Genomic DNA, 22,909 nt, shown 5'->3' with positions numbered 1-22,909 from the left:
ACATACATCCAACTGGCTACAAGACTCCAGTAAATAGATTACAGGGTGGAATCTTCAGCTGCCAACCTGTCCATGAAGGCAGCCAGTTGTTCACATGCCAAAGGGAGCAGGTTGTAAACAGCAGGTTAGCGTTCTCTAACCTGAGTCAGATTGCCCAATGCTTCCAACAAACCTGCTTGTGCATTTCAATGAAGTTCTGAATTGCCAGTATCAGCAGACTGAGCAAGTGCATGGTCTCCAGCAATCCTCAGGGTGCCAGAAACCTGAGGTGTTTCTTCCAAAGCCAGCTATGATGAGGAACTGGTGTGCTCACAAGTGTATGATGCCAACTGTCATCTAGCAAAAATACCCAGCAGGGTGTTAGTACCTAAGCTGGCAGAGGATGCAGGAGTTAACCTTGTTAGTGCCAACACTGAGAGTTCTCAGGCTCCTTCCTTGGAGGTAGAAGAGATGATGTCATGCAGCGTTGCTATCTTGGCCATTGAGACCAAGCAGATGGCACTCATACCTGTAGGAGACAAAAGAGAGAATGCATCAAAAACAGGGAGATGTTTGGGCATATTAAGAATGTATTCAAAGTGGTAGCAATGCGACAGAAACATAGCAATGAACAATAATTCTTCCTTCGTTGCTGGGACATGGAGTTTTTGGCATTATTACATGAGCATCACACTCTATAAAACCCTAGATGTGGAAGTAGAATTAGGCCATTTGGCCCAACAGGTTTGCTCCATCATTCAGTCGTGGCTGATATGTTTCTCAAGGAGAAAGAAGACTGCAAATGCTGGAGATCAGAGTCGAGAGTGTGGTGCTGGAAAAGCACAGAAGGTCAGGCCGCAACCAAGGAGCAGGAGAATCAATGTTTTGGGCATAAGATTCCTGATGATGAGCTTATGCCTGAAATTTCGATTCTCCTGCTCTTTGGATGCTGCCTGACCTCCTGTACTTTTCCAGCATCTCACTCTCGACTCTGATATGTTTCTCAAGCCCATTTTCCTGCCCATTCACTAAAGCCCTTGATCCTCTTACTAACCAAGAAACTATCTATCTTTGTCTTAAAGTATGGATTGGCCATGCTAAATTGCGCATGTGTTCAGAGATGTGTGGGTTAGGCTGATAACCATGTATTTCCCATCGCTAATCGGGATAGGTTTGGGGTTGTGGGGAGGGGTATCTAGTTGGGATGCTCTTTGGAGGCAAAAGTGAGGACTGCAGATGCTGGAAACCAGAGTTTAGATTAGAGTGGTGCTGGAAAAGCATAGCAGTTCAGGCAGCATCCGAGGAGCAGGAAAATCGACATTTCGGGCAAAAGCCCTTCATCAGGCTCTTTGGAGGGTCAACGGGTGAACAATAAAATCTGCTGAATTTTGTTTTAAAACCTGTCAGATTGGAATGTGAATTCCACTGATTCTCAGCTCTTAACAGCATAATTTTCAGCTCTAATGCACAGTGATTCCCAATCTGTTTCCTCTAATGAGACCACGTCCCAACAAAGTTAATTGTTTCGAAGGAGCACTTTAAAGAAACGTAGTCATAACAAATAATTGTCTTGCAAGTGACCTTGTGATATGAGAGATGTACACACAGCTATTACATTACAGATTGTATTCACTGATTGTTTGATAACAATTATTTTTTTCCCAGTTAAACCAAGGTCAAATAGTGAAAAGAATCTTTGTGGCACTTTCCTTAAAAAAAACTGTTCAAGGAATTCACTTTATGAGCAAGGACTTTAAAAAAGTAACACTAAAATATTTTTGAAATATATTTTGTCACCATTAACAGTTACCAATGTTAATATTCTAGATCTCTGTGCCTCCTAATTTTTCCTCCTTTTAACATTTATTCCCTCCATGGCTGAAATCAGAAATCATCATATGAGGAAATCCTGGCTGTAATCATACATTCTTACAGTGGACCAATATGGTCAAAGCAGAAAACACTAGCATTGGCCGTAATCCTGTAAAAGAACAAGTATTATCTGCAAGAATGGAAATTGTCACAATTTTAAAGAGTTTCACCTTTTAATGAATAACTACTGCCACCTGCAGACAGGACCTATCAACACATTGCAACAGCCAAAGTTTGGAGTAATCAGGCAATTGCAGTTAAATTACCCTTCTGACGAAGAACTGGCACTCACACAGAATGTTGTTAGAAAGGATATTAGAATTTTTATTTGGTGTATTTTTTTTTTAGCTCCGGCATCTGCAGTCCTCACTTTCTCCTAGTATCTTTTTTTAAAAGCACTGCAAAATCATACTACATGATTAAAGTGCAGTGCAGTAGTCATGAGTTGCCTATTTCACAGCCATGATGATCTAAGATGGAGGCAGAGTAGGACTCCTCAAGCAGAGATCATTCACTCCATCCATTTCTTTTTCTCTTTTTGTGTTTTTTTTTAATTCCCTTGTTTCTTCTTACCTCCTGTCCTTGCCCCTCAAGTGAAGTCATTGCAGACTCCTGGCCTTGAGAAACTCAAGGTGAAGTCAGAACTGTCTGGATATTAGGTGCTGGCGTGAACTTGATTGGAAGGACTGTAATTCTGAACTTGCGTGTCTTCATTGTTAGAATTTATTCCTATGATCTTGTATTTTTGTACCTAAGATGACATTGTAAATGGCAATGTAAACTTTTTATTGTACTCATGGGAGTACATGTGACAATAAAGCTAATTCTAATTCTACAACATAGAAAAAGGCCTTTCAGCCCATCGTGTACTCACAACCATTCAACTATTCAAATCCCATTTTCTAGAACTTGGTCCATAAATACAATATGTGCAGATAAAATTGCAGGCCAAAACTATATGGTGTTATCTAAACTTGTAAAGAGCATTGCTTTTTGAAATAATCTTTGTGCTTTAAATTGCAGCAAAGATTTAAACTCAATTCAGAAAATTTTATATCTTAATTTATTTTTGTTATTGATATAGTGAAAAAGGCATTTGGTATGCTTTCCTTTATTGATCAGAATATTGAGTACAGGAGTTGGGAGGTCATGCTGCTGTATGGGACATTGGTTAGACCACTGTTAGAATATTGCGTGCAATTCTGGTCTCCTTCCTATTGGAAAGATGTTGTGCAACTTGAAAGGATTCAGAAAAGATTTACAAGGATGGTGCCAGGGTTGGAGGATTTGAGCTATAGGGAGAGGTTGAGTAGGCTAGGGCTGTTTTCCCTGGAGAGTCGGAGGCTGAGAGGTGACCTTGTAGAGATCTATAAAATCATGAGGGCATGGATAGGATAAATAGACAAAGTCTTTTACTTGGGGTGGGGGAGTCCAGAACTAGGGGGCATAGGTTTAGGGTGAGAGGGGAGAGACGTAAAAGACACCTAAGGGACAAATGTTTCACTTAAAAGGTAGTACGTGTATGGAATGAGCTGCCAGAGGAAGTGGTGGAGGCTAGTACAATTGCAACATTTAAAAGGCATCTGGATAGGTATTTAAATAGGAAGGGTTTGGAGGGATGTGGGCCGGGTGCTGGCAGGTGGGACTAGATTGGGTTGGGATATCTGGTCGGCATGGACGAGTTGGACTGAAGGGTCTGTTTCTATGCAATACATCTCTATGACTAGGATTATGGTGATTGTGCCTTCAGCTACCTGGGCTCTAAGCGCTGGAATTTCCTCCCTGAACCTTTCTGTTCCTGTACCTACATCTCTTTTAAATCACCAAAAATGTACCTGTTTGATCAACTTGCAGTCACCTGTCCTATTATCAGTATATGTGATTGGATTTTGTACTTTGTTTAGCAGTGCCCCTGTGGCACTGTATAAATGTAATTAGTTGATTCTAATCGATAAGCCTTGGCTGCACTAAATTCTGATACAAAATTGTCTCTAGTACGCAGTCCAGTAGCACAATGGTTAAGTGCACTTTGGATGTGACTCTGACTCATACAATCCAGAAAACATCTGTTGGGCTGATTGCTGTTCTGCAACTTGCACGGCAAGCTTACTGGTGCGATTGCCACAGATAGTATTGGGTTCATTTCAAAGGCTCTTAATTCACTAGTACTTAATCCAGATTATAGATGAGAGACACAGTCACATTGCCAAAGGATAGCTTTCTGTTTCACTGTATCACAGACACAACAGCTTTGGGGAGGACAAATCAAAGGAAGCAATTGAAAAGTAATACGTAGTGGATCACAGTAGCATGATTTATAATATGCATCCAAGTGAGTGATATCATAAACTACAATTGGTCCAATTGGACTGTTTTAGATTCAATGAGAAACATCTGTGATTTTTTGCTGGCTGACATTTTTAAAATACTGTATGTAATCTAAGCCAGCTCAACTTTCATAATATGCTATAAAGGCATGATATAAAAATATTGTGAAGTGGAAAACACAAGGTAGATGTATATCTGCTGTTTGGGGAATTTTTTAGAATTAGAATTAGAAATTCTACTGTGTGGAAATAGGCCCTTTGACCCAACAAGTCTATCCCACCCAGACCCATTACCCTACATTTCCACTGACTAATGCACCTAACCTACACATCACTGAACACTATGGGACAATTTAGCTTGGCCAATTCACCTAACCTGCACACCTTTGGGCTGTGGGAGGAAACTGGAGCACCCAGAGGAACCTCACGCAGACGGGGAAAGAATATGCAAGCTCCACACAGGCAGTCGCCCTAGGCTGGAATCGAACCCGGGTCCCTGATGCTGTGAGGCAGCAGTGCTAACCACTGAGCCACTGTGACACCCACAGGACATGTATATACCTTGATACTTTGTTTTTAACAGATGAATATCAGCTCTTTATATGGAATTTTGAAAAATGCAGTGCATCACACACAAACTTGTTCTTCAAATCCAACCTCTAGAAGGGCATTTAAAATTTATAACTGGAGTTTTTTTTCCTGACATTTGCTTTTACTCATCTAAAAATTAAAGTCATACATTTAAGGAGTGAAATTAAGAAATACCTGTAATCAGCAGCTGATAATCAATTATTAACTTCAAATCTGAGGTTGATAGATTTTTGTTAACCAATGGCTATGAGTCAAAGTTCATCCGTATCAAATGTCAGGTTGCAAATCAATCATAATCCCACTAGATGGAACAAGCTCAAAGGGCTAAAAAAACTCACTCCTAATGCTGTATTCCTGTGTCATTTTTGCAGTACAGCCTTTTTTATGGTGTGTGTCTGTCTGAAGGCAATTGTAAAATTCCAACCACATAGAATATCTATTCACACAAACCTGAAAATGTGTCTGTTACATCCTCTGTATGTGGAGCTGAGTTTATTTTTTTAAACATAATGAGAGAATGTGTTTCAGTCAGGAAATTTAAGTAAGTTAACAATGTACAAATTATACTCATTTGGTTAGTGATGTAGGTAGAGTGCTCCTATTACTTAATTGTTGAGATAAAGTAGAGGTGTGTAGTATCCTCTCTCTACAGTAAAAGTATGTATGTCTGTGGATACATTCAAACAGATTGCTAATGACATCCAGTAGGCCAGGTGGAAGCTACTGAACTCAGTTTTCTGTTGAGGTTTCATTGATCATTAGTTATTTACACAGATACTATGAGTATTTATATTTGAACTGTGTAATTTAATTTGATTTATTTTAAGTCCAGTAAGTCCTGTCCAATGTGTAACTTCCATCCAAAAAGTAAACAAGAACCAAACACAGGATAGTAAATTTTAGTTTGATCTATTCTGGAACTGGATCAATGATAAGTGTTCCTAATTAAGGTCATACCATTAGAAATGAGACCTCACAGCTCCAGGGACCCAGATTTGACGCCACCCTCAGGTGACTGATTGATTGTGTGGAGTTTGCACATTCTCCCAGTGTCTGCATGGGTTTCCTCCCACAGTCCAAAGATACACAGGTTAGATGGACTGGCCATGATCAATTTCCCATAGTGTCCAGGGATGTGTAAGTTAGGTGGATTAGCCATGGAAAATGCTGGGTTATAGGGATAGGATCGGGAGTTGGGTCTGGGTAGAATGTCATTCGCATTGATGGACCGAATGGCCTGCTTCCATACTGTCAGTATTCTATGAGGGCAGCCATAGCATAAAAGCCTTCAGGATTGCCAGTTGCCCAGCTTCTACATTGTTCTTGTGCAGAGGAAAGTTTCAACTCTTAACTTACTATAGTTGACTTCCACTGAGAAAATCTGCTTTCCCTGATTCCTGTTTCACCTTGTATATTCACTCTCACCATGTTGTATTTTACACAGGTCAGACAAAAGATGTTGTATGCAGCAACTCGAGCCACTGTGAAAAAGGAATTTGGTGGAGGACACATTAAAGATGAATTGTTTGGAACAATGAAGGTACCATGATACTTCATCTTCAGTGGGTGAATTTTGTAGCAAAACTGCATGATATGAACGATTATTTTTGCACTTTACATGTGAATTTTTCTAAAAATACAAGCCTAATGATCTCCATAAGTCTATTTAAATAAACAAAGATGTTTTCTTTCCTGGAATTTGCTTCGAGTTATCTTATACTAAAGCCATGTTCCATTATTCTGGATCTTGTTCCTAGAAGCAAGTGTCATTCACTCACAATCTGTCAATTCCCACCATTTATTTTAAACTTTTACTCTAAACAAAAACTGAAAATGCTGAAAATATTCAAAAGGTCACACCACTCGTGAAAAGAAAAGGGGAGTTAATGTTTCATTCTCTTTAAAATTCCCAAGTCTAAGTAATACAATCTGCATTTATCTAAGATCAGATTGTGAGTTCTATATTTTCCAGGACTGCATAGCGTTTAAGACTAAAATCATTATTGCAAAAGAATATTGCTGAATAAAGAGGGATGCTGTTGAAGATTTTCATCTTTTAGTCCTCAGGACAGAATTGTAAGAATACCAGATTTCAGAAGGAAAGACGGTTTTAAACAGCATGAGGAAATGTGCTGATTGGTTAGCAAATAAATTCTGTTTTAAACAATAGGTGCAGGAGTAGGCCAATCTGCTCTTCGAGCCTGCACCACCATTCATTATGATCATGGCTGATCATCCTCAATCAGTATCCTGTTCCTGCCTTATCTCCATAACCATTGATTCCACTATCCTTGAGAGCTCTATCCAACTCTTTCTTAAACGAATCCAGAGACTGGGCCTCCACTGCCTTCTGGGGCAGAGCATTCCACACACCCACTACTCTCTGGGTGAAGAAGTTTCTCCTCATCTCTGTCCTAAATGGCCTACCCCTTATTTTTAAGCTGTGTCCTCTGGTTCGCAACTCACCCATCAGCGGAAACATGTTTCCTGCCTCCAGAGTGTCCAATCCTTTAATAATCTTATATGTCTCAATCAGATCCCCTCTCAGTCTTCTAAACTCAAGGGTATACAAGCCCAGTCACTCCGGTCTTTCAGTGTAAGGTAGTCCCGCCATTCCAGGAATTGACCTCGTGAACCTATGCTGCACTTCCTCAATAGCCAGAATGTCTTTCCTCAAATTTGGAGACCAGAACTGCGCACAGTATTCCAGGTGGTCTCACCAGGGCCCTGTACAGCTGCAGAAGAACCTCTTTGCTTCTATACTCAATCCCTATTGTTATGAAGGCCAGCATGCAATTAGCCTTCTTCACTACCTGCATGCTTACCTTCATTGACTGGTGTACAAGAACACCCAGATCTCTTTGTACTGCCCCTTTACCTAAATTGATTCCATTTAGGTAGTAATCTGCCTTCCTGTTCTTGCCACCAAAGTGGATAACCATACATTTCTCCACATTAAACTGCATGTGCCATGCATCTGACCACTCACCTAACATGTCCAGGTCACCCTGTAATCTCCTAACATCCTCCTCACATTTCACCCTGCCATCCAGCCTAGTATCATCAGCAAACTTGCTAATGTTATTACTAATACCATCTTCTATAGCATTAACATATATTGTAAAAAGCTGCGGTCCCAGCACTGATCCCTGCGGTACCCCATTGGTCACTGTCTGCTATTCTGAAATGGAGCCGTTTATCACTACTCTTTATTTCCAATCAACCAATCACCTTTCTATCCAAGTTAGTACTTTGCCCCCAATACCATGCCCCCTACTTTTGCTCACTAACCTCCTATGTGGGACTTTATCAAAAGCTTTCTGAAGGTTCAGGTACACTACATCTACTGGATCTCCCTCGTCCATCTTCAGAGTTACATCCTCAAAAAATTCCAATAGATTAGTCAAGCATGATTTCCCCTTCATAAATCCATGCTGACACTGACCTATCCTGTTACTACTATCCAGAAGTGTCATAATTTCATCCTTTATAATAGACTCCAGCATCTTTCCCACCACTGAGGTCAGACTAACTGGTCTATAATTTTCTCTCTCCCACCTTTCTTAAAAAGTGGTACAACGTCAGCCACCCTCCAATCCGCAGGAACTGATCCCGAATCTATCGAACTCTAGAAAATAATCACCAACGCATCCACAATTTCTCGAGCCACTTCCTTTAGTACCCTGGGATGTAGACCATCAGGCCTCGGGGACATCCACCTTCAGACCTAACAGTCTCTCCAACACCAATTCCTGGCAAATATAAATTCCCTTCAGTTCAGGTCCTTCAGCCACTGTTACCTCGGGGAGATTGCATGTGTCTTCCCCAGTGAACACAGATCTGAAGTACCACTTCAATTCTTCTGCTCTTCCTTTGTTCCCTGTAATATATTCCCCTATTTCTGTCTTCAAGGGCCCAATTTTAGTCTTGACCATTTTTTTGCCTTTCACATACCTAAAAAAGCTTTTTCTATCCTCCTTTATATTTTTGGCCAGTTTACCTTCGTACCTCATTTTTTTCTCTGCGTATTTCCTTTTTAGTAATCCTCTGTTGTTCTTTAAAAGCTTCCCAGTCCTCCGTTTTCCCACTCATCTTTGCTATGTTATACTTTTTCTCTTTTAACTTTATATGTTTCTTAACTTCCCTCATCAGCCATGGCCACCCATGCCGCCTCCTAGGACCTTTCTTCCTTTTTGGAATGAACTGATCCTGCATCTTCTGCATTATACACAGAAGTATCCACCATTGTTCCTCCACTGTCATCCCTGCTAAGATATTGCACCATTGAACTTTGGCCAGCCCCTCCCTCATAGCTCCATAGTTCCCTTTATTCAACAGAAATATTGTCACTTCCGATTGTACCCTCTCTCTCTCAAATTGCAGATTGAAGCTTATTGTATTATGGTCGCTACTTCCCAATGGCTCCTTCACTTCGAGGTCCCTGATCAATTCTGGTTCGTGTCTAGTGACCCTTCTTTGTTAATTTTGCTTCCCAGACCAGCTAACTTTGTCCAGCAATTTCTGTTTTTGTTTCAGATCCTCAGCATCTGCAGTTCTTTATTTTATCTTTGTTTTAATTTATTGCACTGGTTGGACACCCAAGTTACGCTCTCTGAAACAGATGTTTAAAACAAAGAGAAAAAGCTTACACCGACACATTTTGCCCTTTCCCATTTAAAACTGTTTTCACTTACAGGATCCCTATCCTTCTATTCCCTTCCTATTTATGTATTCATCCAGGTACTTCTTGAATGCTGCTATTGTGTCTACTTCCACCACCACTTCTGGCAGCATGTTCCAGGCACTCACCACACTTTGTGTGAAAAACTTGCCTCACAAATCTCTTTTAAATGCCACCCCCCTCCCGCTCACCTTGAACCTATATCCCCTAGTTATTGACCATTTCACCCTGGGGAAAAAAGTCTCATACTTTGTACTCTATCCATGCCATCCACAATTTTATATACTTCTGTCAGGTCTCTCTTCAACCTCCTGCGTTCCAGTGAAAACAAAAGTCTATCCAACCTTTCTTCATAGCTAAAATCCCCCATACCAGGCAACATCATGGTAAACATTTTCTGTCCTCTCCCCAGAGCATGGCACATCCTTCTGGTCATGTGGTGACTAGAACTGTACATAATATGTTTCCATCGTGTTGTGATCACTTACACTCAAGCCAGCTTCCCCCACCTGATGATCCTTGACTAAAGATCTCTTATTAATACCACCTCATTAAATATTACTTGATCCTAGGATAGTCTGTTCCTGAGTATATTTTTCAATGTGTTGCTCTAAGAAACAGCCCCTGATGCACTCTACAGATCCATCTTCTGTGTTACCCTTGTTCATCTGACTTGTCCAGTTGCTATGTGGATTATAGCTGGCACTGTTTAATTTATTATGGGTTTCCCTTTTACAACGAAGAGCATTATGCAACTTTGGGCTCTCTGCCTGAGGAGATTGTGGAGACAAGATCATTGAATATTTTCAAGGCAGAGGTAGTAGATGCTTGAGGGCAGGGGAATTAACAGTTAAGTGGTAGCTGGGAATGTGGAATTTAAAACACAAACAGATTAGCCATGATACATTGAATGATGGAGCAAGCATAATGGGATGAATGGCTTACTTCTGATGCTAATTTGTATGTTAGTCTATGCACATTATCTTGCCGACCATACATTTTGTTCCAAAAACAAATTAATGCAATTTATCTGAAATTGCCTTGCTGATAATATCAATTCTAATAGCAATTTGATTTTATGTTTGTTAATATTCTGATATTGAAAGTCACAATACATTTCTCCGACAGGAAGATGTCTGTTTTAGTGGCTACCAGAAGCATGTATTGTCCCGTTTGGGACCAGCACCACTGACAGCAGCTGAGGAGGAGCTGAAACAGATTAAGATTAATGAGGTACATGTCATTAATTCACTATCATCATTCACTTCCCTGCTGTTTTATTCAACAGTCTTTATAGTATGACAGAAAATGGTTCTTTACTTTGTATATCTCTGCAGACATCAAGAACTAGTTACAGGGTCTTACAATTGAATTCTAGGAATAAGCACATATCTTAATTTGATCTGTGGTGAAATCGTCTTATTGTATCCACTTATTACTGTGGAAGTGAGCAACACTGAATATTGTGTCATTCAGGGAATAGACAGCTGAATGGGTTGCTACATTTGACTCTTTCAAAACACTAGCAACATTCAATACCGCCAAGGAATAAGTGCAGGGCTTATTATGAGGATTTCAATTGGTCGCACAGAACAGTTCAAGGATTACTGAACAGTTAATTTTAGTCAATGGGACAGAGACATTCAGAAGAGACCATGGAGCCAGGAGGTTTAGCTAACTGTTGTGGTCAGAGCTCAGGAACAGTCTTATATCATTAATAGGTAAGTAAAGCTGAGAGCAAGGCAGTAGGAAGACCACATGCAGTATTTGCTTTGTTAGGTTGTACAAGGTTCAAGCTCAGAGAAATTTAGGGGCATACCAGGTTGGTGAAGCTAAATATGAAAAACTGAAATTATATCTTAGTAGGTGCTCGAGTACCTGATCCAGGGGCCTCAGTCCCAATTGGGAGAGTGAACATGAGCAGTCATTGAGGCAGTCCATGATGGATCTGCATTTTGAATTGTTCTGGAGCTAGGTAAATGGTAAATAGTTTGTTTTGTTGTGAAGGTTTGATGCGATTTGGTGACCGACAGTGTCAATAAGGTCAGGGATTTGCTGAGATATTCATGGGATCTATCTTGACCACGTTCATTATTTGATGACGTGTGAAAGGCTATTTGATATTGTTGAAAATGTGTCGCTGGAAAAGCGCAGCAGGTCCGGCAGCATCCAAGGAGCAGGAGAATCGACGTTTCGGGCATGAGCCCTTCTTCGACTCTCCTGCTCCTTGGATACTGCCTGACCTGCTGCGCTTTTCCAGCAACACATTTTCAGCTCTGATCTCCAGCATCTGCAGTCCTCACTTTCTCCTATTTGATATTGTTGTCTGTTATCCATATTTACATTGATGTTAGGATAGAAGTTTTGAGTTAGTTGTTCTAACCCTCTAAAGTTTGCTGTTGGTTGTTCAAAGCCTTGGAATATTTTGATTTTATTCCTTCAGCAAGTCCCTTGTATCTCACATTTTTGTTTACTTTTTGTTTAAAAAGTTACTGATCCCTAGCCAAATCATAACACAAATTTGGCAGTCTGATCCAGAATCATAACATTTGCTGAATGTAATGAATATACTGTATATCAAAGGACTGTATCAGGATTTTCAAATGAATTTAAACCAAATTCCTGGTTGTGTAATTAGTATTTTTCATGAATGAACTGCAGAATATTTAATTAACATCAATAAAGGACAGTGTTTGCTGATCATGAGCCTGTTATACATGAATTCAATTAGTGTGATAATTGAACAAAAATACTGCCAGGCACTCTTGAATCAATAGCACTATTTAGTAGAATTTCTTATCTATGAACTCATAGGTTAATATGCCTCATATTGCATTTATACGATATAGGTGTATAAGTGCACAGATCATTGGAATTGGCAGGATAGGTGGAGAGAGCATTTAATATAGCATACAGTATTCTCAGTTTTCTTTATAGGGGATATAGTACAAGAGCAGGGAGTGATTCTGAACTTGTACAAGGTACTTCTTAGATCTCAACTGGAGTATTATGTACAATTGTTGTTGCCACATTATACGAAAGACATTAATGCATTGAAGAGAACACTGAAGGATTAACAAGAATGGTTCCAGGATAAGCAACTTCAGTAATGAGGATAAATTCTAAGAAGTTGGGTCTGTTCACCCTGGAGAGAGGAAGGCTAAGTGGAGATTTAATAAAGATTTGATCATGAGCAGGCTGGATAGAGTAGAGAGAAGCTGTTCCCCCGGTAAAAGAAAAAGAGAGAAGAGATTTGAAGTGATGTGCAAACAAAGCAAAGGTAATGTGAGAAAAAGAAGTCACACAGTGAGTGTAAGAATATGGAATAGACGACCTTGAAATGTGTTGAAGGCACGTCCAATTGACGCATTCAGGATGGCATTGGCTGATTATTTGGACAGAAATGGTGTACAGGGACATGGGAAAAGAACAGGAGTTGAGGTGTACTCTCTACAGCCAGTCATGAGCAGTGGGCCATGTGGCCTCATTGTGATTCTGGATGTGTGACTATCAACCAATTGCTTGGATCCATACAAAATCTATCTACAGGTGCCACAGTGAGAACTTTATATAAATCTTCTGCTCATTGGATTCACATTTATTTCAAAGAAGTCTGAACGATGGAGATTTTTCTCTTCTGAGACAAAAAGTCATCTTTTAAAAAACATGTTAACCTGATTGTGACAAAAACTATTTCTGTAGCTTTGGGTGACTTTGCTGTCTTTTGCAGGATAAGGTGATCCAGGTAAGTACATAAATATTTTCCCTCATTTGCTTTATCTTGTGCCTTACTGAAGTGAACTTGACAAAGCTTTGATTTTTGTAATAAAGAATGGAATTGGTTATACCAGAGTACTGTACAATGCAACCTTTCATTCATATCTGATGATATCAGAAACAGAAGAATTAAAGGGACGGTGTTACCATGGTAAATTGCCTTTGAACATGCTTTGCCATACCTATAATCCAGTACAGGCTGAAGCAGTGTGCAACATGATAATATCATATTGACAACTGCAGATTACACATTTAAATTGTCACAAATAAAAATTAAGATAAGAATAAAAAATGTGGATTTGCAAATATTGCTGTTGCTACAGCAGTCACTTGCATTGATACAGCAGTCATTGTGTAAGTTTGCTGCTGAGTTGCATGAGAGAAATGCAGTGTATTTGAACTGAGAATTTCATGCATGTCAAAGTCCTGTGTGCCAGATATACATTGAGATTGTTGTATATCCAAAACAAACCCTATCATGATCATTTCTCCCTAATAAATTCAGGTAAAAACTTGGAGCTCAAATAATGTCACATGATCTGAATAGGTGGAGCACATGGTTACAGCTGCCTAGTTTTTAAATTTTGCAATGATATTAATCATATCTACTTAGCCTTTACGCTGCAGGGATGTGTACCACACAGTAATTGGGAATATGCCGTGAACAAGACAAACAGTCTCATACCAATAATAATCCTTTCAAGTTACACATGCTGCTTCACTGTACACCAATGTTAAAAAGGCTACATAGTGGGAGAAACAGCCTTTGCGCAACAAAGGGGAATTAATAAGAACTTTGGTGTCTACTAGTTTAAATCCAATATTTTCACAGTTTTCTATTATTTAGAATATATACATTTCACCAAGATTCAATGAAATGTGTGTATTCACGTGTAATTGGGAGCACTGGAATTACTTGTTCAATACTCTCGTGTAACCTCCGATCTGCGCTTACCCTAATAATGCTATGGAGATCACAGGCTAGTCACATGGGGAAATGCATGCATGTAGATTTAAGTAGAAATAATGTTCTGGAACACCGTATCATCCTCACCAGTGTCTCAGAACACTCTTGTATCCTGTGTTTTATACTCCAAGATAACCTGAAGATGTACAACTCACTGGAATCTGTTCAGCCCAGCACCCCTATTCACCAAGGACGTTCACGATCACTGATTTTATTACAGGAATCTGTTTTGACCACGGGGGACAATTTTAAGTTCTGGTCTACTATTCCAATAGCAAAGAGTTACTCATTATTTTCAGGTCCCAATCTCATTTAAATTTGGTAAGCAAATTCTGTGAAACTGAACAGATATTCCTGGTGTAGCATACTCCTGCATCCCTTTTAGAATTGTACTTCTTATGTTATACCATCTGTCCTTGTTCTTCATTCCAAAATGCACCACCTCACAGTTCTCTGCATTGTACTTCATTTGATACCAATTCTGGATGCCTAACTACATTCGCAATGACACAGCAGGGTGGAGGAAAGTTAACAGGATATTTTGTACCAGGAGGCTGTCGCACCCCGTAAGAATTTGATCAGTGGCAGGGAAAGTGGAGTGTGCCTACAGCTGAGCCAGGTAAAAAAAACCTCAGGGCAAAAGTTCAGGAGCCTCAGCCTTTTTAGTTTTCCAACAGATTTAATGTTCTTTATTTTGGCTGAGAGTGAAGGCTGCATGGTGAATGAACTAACCATGGCACTGTGGTATGGGAAGCCATTCAAGTGACAGGAGCCAAAATGAAAGTTGTGATATTAGGGGAAAGCCCACATCCTATGAATAAATAAAACAAAAACAAGGTGGAGGATGGCTATATTAATTAATTATGGTATTTGCATGATAGAGTGAGATGACCTAAATTCAGGAAACCAGGGTGCAGAAGAGGTTTGTGTGGAGCTGAGAAATGATAAAGGCAAGAAGACACTCGTAGGAGTAATATAAAGGCCTCATTAAAAAGTAGTAGGGTGGAGTATAAGAAATAATGGGAGTTTGTCTAAAGTTGGGAGGAATTATAAACTGCATATTAACTCAAAAATCAGATGAGCAAAAGAGCCTGGAGGAGGAGTTCGCAGAATGATTTTGGGATAATTTCTTAGAATACGATGTTCTGGAGCCAATCAGGTAGCAGGCTATACAAAAGTGGATCCAATTATGTCAGCATAAAGCAGAGTTAACTAATGAGAACTGGCAAATTTAGGGATAATACAGTAGAGGTGCAGTGCAGACAATTAAATATATATTAATAGGTAGAATAGATACATTCCAGTGAGAGAGAAAACTCCAAGAGGAAAACTCATCATCAGTGTGTCCTCTAAGCCATGTACCTGTATATGTGTATATTGTCAATTACAGAAATAATCTTTTCCACAATAACTTTATGTGGCATTTTACCAAATGCCTTCTGGAAAGTTAAATCCATCCACTGCCTGCCCTTTATTTACAGCACGTGTTATTTTGTTACAGAACTCCAATAAATTGGTTAATTGTGATTTCCCTTCCAAAGGAACCTTCCACATCCATCAGAGATTTACCTTCCAAATTTACTGTATCCATTGCTCCCGATGCAGTCTCCTTTACATTAGGGAGACAGGACGCCTACTTGCAGAACGCTTCAAAGAACATCTCTGGGACACACACACGAAGCAACCCCACTGACCCGTGACCAAACATTTTAACTCCCTTTCCCACTCTGCCACGGACATGCAGCTGCTCGGCCTCCTCCATCACCGAACCCTAACCACCCAACCCCTGGAGGAAAAACGCCCCATCTTCTGCCTTAGGACCCACCAACCGCACAAGGGTTAATGTGGCTTTCACCAGTTTCCTCATTCCCCCTCCCCCCACCACCTTATCCCTGATCCAACCTTCCAACTCGGTACTGCCCTCATAACCTGTCCATCTTCCCACCTATCTGCTTCTGACCCATCACCATTGCCACCACCTTTATCTACCTGTCGCACTCTCAGCTACCTTCCCTCCAGCCCCACTCCCCTCCCATTTCTCTCTACGACTTTGGCTCACAAGCCTCATTCCTGATGAAGGGCTTATGCCCAAAACGTCGATTCTTCTACTCCTCGGATGCTGCCTGACCTGCTGTGCTTTTCCAACACCATACTCTTGACTCTTCACAAAATCATGTTGACTCTACCTGACTACCTTGAACATTTCTACATGTCTGTCTATAAAATCTTCTAATACAGACCTCACAAGCCCATAAGGCCTGGAAGAAAATTAGAGGAAACACTGCCCATTATCTGTGGTTAACTGTAATAGTTCAAGATAATATCAAACTAAAAGAAAAAGCATAAAATTGCACAAAGATTGGTGGAAAATCAGAAAAGAATGACTAAAAGATTAATGTCAGGGGAAATTATAGTATGAGAGAAAGCCAGCTAAAAAAATAAGAACAGATAATAATAGCTCCTTTGATAATTTTGAAAAAAGTAAGTGTTAATCCAATAGAATGAGAATCTAGCAAATTAATGCCAGAAAATAAAAATATGGCAATAAAAAAATTGATCAGGTATTTTGTGTCAGTCTTCACTATAGAGGATACAGATAACATCCCAGGAAATGTAATCGAGAGAGAAAATCAAAATATACATTCACCAGGAAAGTGGTACTGAGAAAATTGTTGGAGTTGCATGCTGATAAATTCCTAAGTTCTGATGGACTTCATTGGTAGAGTATTAAAAGATATGCCAAATGAGACAGTTTTATTGCATTGGATCTAATTTTAGAAAGCTCCCTAGATTTGAGAAAGTTTGCATTAGATGAGAAAATAATGAATGTAACTCCTTCGTTGAAAAAGAGAGACAGAAAGTCGCAAGCTAAATGCCACTTAACTTAGCATCTGTCATAGGGAAGATGTTAGAAGCTATTATTAAAGATTTTATAGCAGGTCACTTAGAAATATTCAAGGTAACCAGGCAAAGTCAATATGATTTTGTGAAAGTGAAATCATGCTTAACCAGATTATTGGAGTTCGTTGAAGAAGTAACATATGCTGTAGATAAAGGTGAGGCAGTAGACAGACTGTACTTAGCTTTCCAGAAGGCACTTGATAAAATGTCATGTAAAGATTACTATAGAAAATTAAAGCTCATGGTGTAGAAGATTGGATAACTAACAGGAAACTGAATTGACACAAATGAGCCTTTTAATCAGCAAAGTGTAATGAATAGGGACCCACAAGGATTAGTGCTGAAACCTTTTACTATTTAGATAAATGGCATGAAAGGTATTGATGCTAAATTTGCTGATGCTTCAGAGATAGTTACGAAGCTGGTTGTGAGGAGGACGTGAGGTGGCTACAAAATGATGTAGAGAGGTTAAATGAATGTGCAACAATCTCACAAATGGAGTATAATGTGGGAAATCATGCAATTATCCATGTGGTGGAAAGAATAAAAATTTAAGCATATTACAGAACTGATAGTAGATTGCAGAGTTGTGAGATGCAGAGGGATCTGAGTGTCCAAGAATAAATAAATGAGTGCATATCAATTTGACAGAAATGTAATAAGTCTTGTTTGTGGTGTGTGTTTGTGTGTATCTATTTGGTTTTCATGTTACAAATTATTTTGCTCTGTACTGTTGTCCTGACAGCAGTAGTGGTGAATCCTGCATGTCTGTCAGTAGTTGTTTCTGCTACTACTTCGTGTTTTGCAAGGATTGTTTCCAATGCAATTGTAATTTTATGTATCTAACTTTAATTGATAACAAAAGTCAATCAGTGCAATTCTTTAGAAAGGGTTGAATATCATGACTTTAAACAATCAAATGAAAGCAAAGACCTGGGAGCAGATCACCAAACGTTCCTATGAACCTTCACAAAATTCAGCCAATATAAATAGAATATGTATTGTGCAGAGAAGATGCTGTTGAAAGAGGGTTCCAATTTGATGCAATTAAACTCTAACCCCAGTTAATAAATATGGCTCATCTGACCTAATCCTTACTCAACATCCACACCTGCAGACCATTGGATAGTGATCATGAAAGGGAAATGACTGGCATTTTTATCACACCCTCTTCTGCCTGTCCTCTTCCTAAGCCATTTGTGGGTATCTTTATTGCAGCCCTAGTTATGATTAGGTAACATTACACTGATTATGAATGGAATCTGGTCAGTTTGGCTCAGTACTTTGTATCACAGATGGGCAACTGGACAGTATTTATTTAACAACCTCAGATTACTAAATAACAGTGTTCCATTGTGTTAACTTCTTCCTTTTCATTTTCACTTTATGCCCCATCCCGGATTGGTTTGAATTGGATTTAATTATCAAATCTTTCCTGTGATTTTCTGTGTGCAATAAAGAATAAAAAAAACATTGTAAATTAACTAGGTAGTTGCTGAATTAGTCTGTATCATGAGGCCAATTTTCAGTCCTTTTGCATGGCCACCAGACTACATATAACTTATAAATTATGATAATGTGACCTTCATACGTGTTTTTGACGGGATTGAATTTCAGTCCAAAAACAATGCAACTTTTCCCCCAAAAGATGTAATGGGCAAACAAGTGCTCCATCTTCCAAAATAATTTCTGAGAGCCCCAGCTTTGTGCTTTTCTGGCAGTAATGAGAAATGAATGCACAAATGACAAAATATTCATTTCTGTTCTCAAAAATGCTTTATTGGTCTCCCTTGCACTATGGAAATCCAAAGTGTCACTTAGCAAAAAATGCTGTGTTTTTTTTTAAAACAGTTACAAACTTCTGTGACTTGTACCAATTTAACCTTCCTTGTCACCTTTTTAGGTAGCAGTCTCAACAATTAATACACTGTATTTCCAAATTCATTGATTCTATTCCACTGAAATTATCACACTGTTTCTTACATGTTTTCAAAGAACATGGAATTTTGAAAATTGGCCTTCTGGTTAGCAATCAGTTCATATGTATTTTATCATGCCTGGAAGGAATGTTTAAATGTGTGCAAGAATTCTCTGTGGAATATTCATCAGAATGGTACAGGCTGTTTTGAACTATGCAATATGTAGTTGTTCTTCAACCTTGTTACATGTATATGGAATGTTACCTGTGCGTGTTTTTATGTGTTCTAACGTGTATCCTCGGATATAGTTTGTAATCAGTTTCGACCTGTCGGTGCCTACAATTGTGTACAGAGAATAAACAATATTAAAAGTAAACTAATTTTTTTTAACCTTCTTTTCAGTCAAACATAAAGTTGCTTGAGATTGAGCTCTTGTTCCCAAAAGAAAAGAGCAGGAGAACGGTATAGCTTTAGAGTTAAATGGCCAAATATCTGGGTAAACAGTTAACATCACAATTTGTTATGGAAAGGAATCCAAATTGATTGGGTTAAGCACCCAAACAAGTTACATAAAATATTAATGTTTTCAGTGCTCATTCTACCACTAGATATCAGTATCATGAGCTTCAGAATTGTTATATCCAATTTGTAAATTCTGCTGAAAACATATCATAATACAAACGCCGTCTTTGACAACAAAAACAAATTGCTGAAAAAACTCAGCATGTCTAGAGTCTATGGAGAGAAATCAGAGTTAATGTTTTGTGTCCAGTGACCCTTCTTCATCACAAATATTATCTTTTCTGCTACTGTATAATGTTACAGTAAATGTAATTAAAATTTCAGAAGTCTAGAACTACTGCCTCACAATGCCAGGAATGCAGGTTCAATTTCAGCCTTGGGCGACTGTCTGTGTGGAGTTTATACATTCTCCCCAGGTCTGCATGGGTTTCCTCCAGGTGTTCCAGTTTCCTCCCACAATCCAAAGTGTGCAGATTAGGTGAATCAGCCATGCTAAATTGCCCATAGTGTTCAGGGTATGTAGGTAGGTGCATTAGTCAGGGGTAAATGTAGAATAATAGGGTAGGTCTGAGTGGGTCAGTGTGGATTTGTTGGGGTGAAGGCGTGTTTCCACACTGTAGGGATTCTATTCCATTCTATTCTAGATCTAATGGAGAAGCAATGCTAACCCATTATTAACCTCCAAAAACAATTGCGATCTTTGACTGGATTATGAGTTCTCACAGACAGTGAAAGGAAGTGAGCGGGAGCTGAAAGTAGCCTTCAGCCAACATGCCGATCTCTCCACTCCTTCGCCATCCAACCCTGACCAATTTTAAAGATATCTAGGGATGTAAGGCAAGTTTGGGAGGAGAGGGGAAGGCTATGGGTCTATGTGCACTAGGTTGCCAACATGTATTATTTAGGGGAAGCAGGTGATAGCAATGCAGTTAGGCATGGAAGCCCGCTCCAGCATGCATGAATGCAACAATAGCCCTGCAATGGAGCTCTCATTCCAATTTCTAATTTAACATTGAAAGGACTGGAGGCAATGCATTTCTATTTTTATGTGACCTCCCTCTTACTTAGCTTCCATTGTATCTGATCTATTAAAGTTGGAAAGCCTCTGATTATCCTTCCAATTTCTAGAGCCCATCCAATATCCTTAAGCCTGCCATCTGCCAATAATTGGTCACTATAACAGTCCTCACATTGAGTGACAGTTTCCCATATCACACAGATTTATAACTCATAATTCGACCTGACAGCAAGGTTCTGATGTCTGCAGGCAATATCCTGCATCACTTCACTGCCAGACATCCTGATTATCTAGCAATTAAATAAAGCTAGCCAATCCTTACTATGATCGAATTTCATGAATGCTTATCTCTGTGCATGTAAAACCTTCCATGAAAACAACAAGGGACTGTCAGAACAAAATCTCTGCATTCAGAAATTAATTTCTATTACTCAGTATTCCTTTATAGTGGTTCAAATAATTAGCTACCCAATTGCTTGACATATTTATAGAAAATGCTAGTTCAGTAGACTCCTATTGAAACAAAGTCACTTTCAAGAATGTAGACAAAGTTGACATTTGGTCAAGTCAGTTTCACTTGACACTAGACAGTAAGGACTGAAGCTTATTTTTTCAGCATGGTGAGGGAGACAGAATGCAAATAGAGGGCTCTACTCACTCCCTGAACCATTATCTCAGCAATGGATGCCAATTGGCAACCATTTGATGGGAAGGCTGCCAATTAGAGAAGCAGAAGGGGGTGTTCCAAGCCCAATTGAGGCTATAAACTAAGGCATCATGTGACAAAGAGATAGTGCCTTGAACAGGAACTTGGTCATAACTGGAATTGTAAAGGCCCCAACTCTCAGAAAAAGCCTTTACTTTTACAGATGGCACAAAAAAGATAAAAGAAAGTGCCATTTTAAAAACAAAACAGATGGTGGCACATTCCCTGGTAGAATTTGCTGGTACATTCAATTATGGTCCCAGTGCAAGTCTTTCTTTACACCCTTGTACAAACTTTTTAATCATTGCTATAAAATACTACCCAAACTATTTTTTCCCACATCCAACATCTAATAAATGCAGTGGGCAACAAAAACTGAACATAATAGTGTTGTCAACAAACAAAGTAGTATGTGAATTAGTGATTTCACAATGGTAAGTGGATTGCCAGTTTCTGAATTCCGTAATTTGGAAGACTGACGTGATGTCATCATACTGCAGACACTACATTATTTTTTGTCAGTACACAGTTGGAGGTTGGGGCAGTACATCTGATTTGAGAATGTAAAATCTACCCCTGTATGTTGGCCACTGTCCTGTTCGGCAATGCCAACAGATGAATCACAGTACTAAGAAAGGAAAAAATTGCACCTGTGGCAAACAAAATGTGTACCATCTCCATAAGTGGTCATGTATTATCTTGTTTCACATTGACTTTGTATTTCGTGAGAGGTTTTTCAATTCAGAGCCACATCATTACCAATAGGCAAATCTCTTGGTAAGGCATTCATTACTGTTGTTTATTCCATAAATGGTTGCTAATAATTACTGCAGATCAAACAATGAGAGTCATTGCATTTCCAGTGCCTTGTTATTGTAGAACTTTGTGATCATGTTTTTACTTTCTCCTGCATTTTTCCACCTTTCCACATGCCTTCAGGATTCTTCCAGCTCAATGGTAGGTCTTCAGCTCTTCACATTTGTTTCTGTTATTTTATCTGTTTACTACCTACAACACTGCCAGTGATTAAAGAGGATTGAACTGCCTTATAGCTAATAAATGTTATGTACTAGCTTGGCACCAAAATAAAGATATATGTACTCTTTTTAGTGTTTTACTTCAAGAGTAATCCAAGCTATCAGACCAAATCTCCTACCCTACATTCTTGACGTCACTTTCGTTAACAGTGAAATGTAACATTCTATATTTAGGTGGATAGTGTAGCTATATTTTGGAGTTGAAATGCCCATCAGCCATGGCGGAGTGGACTCGATGGGCCGAATGGCCTTACTTCCACTCCTATGTCTTATGGTCTTATATTCTGTTATGATGCATACTTAATTGATTTTTTTAACAATGTAATTATAAAAGCAATAGATGCTAAATTTTCATATACAGCAAAGTAGAAAAACTTACTGTTTAGTGTACTCACTTATAGTAGGGCATTCTATACTTTCTCATTCAAGATTGTCTGACTTTTCTCTTCCACTGAAATCTATTTAGTAGCCGAACTGTGACATAACAAACTGAGCACCAACATGATATTTCAATAGCGTTTTGGAAGCAGGCTATTTCAGAGTATCTGAGGTGCAGGAAAATCGACGTTTCAGATAAAAGTCCTTCATCGTGAAGCACTGATGAAGGGCTTT

General features: G+C 39.2%; 1 protein-coding gene across 1 annotated transcript in view; it reads left to right on the top strand.

Annotated features, from left to right (window-relative positions):
- Positions 1 to 22,909, top strand: part of LOC132822253 (twinfilin-2) — a 141,977-nt gene that overhangs the window by 83,857 nt on the left and 35,211 nt on the right. Inside the window, exons 4-5 of the mRNA XM_060835387.1 lie at positions 6,214 to 6,309; positions 10,579 to 10,683. Coding sequence (XP_060691370.1) covers positions 6,214 to 6,309; positions 10,579 to 10,683 — 201 coding nt within the window. The remainder of the gene's footprint in view (positions 1 to 6,213; positions 6,310 to 10,578; positions 10,684 to 22,909) is intronic.

Source organism: Hemiscyllium ocellatum, chromosome 14, assembly GCF_020745735.1.
Source record: "Hemiscyllium ocellatum isolate sHemOce1 chromosome 14, sHemOce1.pat.X.cur, whole genome shotgun sequence".
Taxonomy (NCBI): Eukaryota; Metazoa; Chordata; class Chondrichthyes; order Orectolobiformes; family Hemiscylliidae; genus Hemiscyllium; species Hemiscyllium ocellatum.
This window is presented reverse-complemented; position numbering and strand designations above follow the sequence as displayed.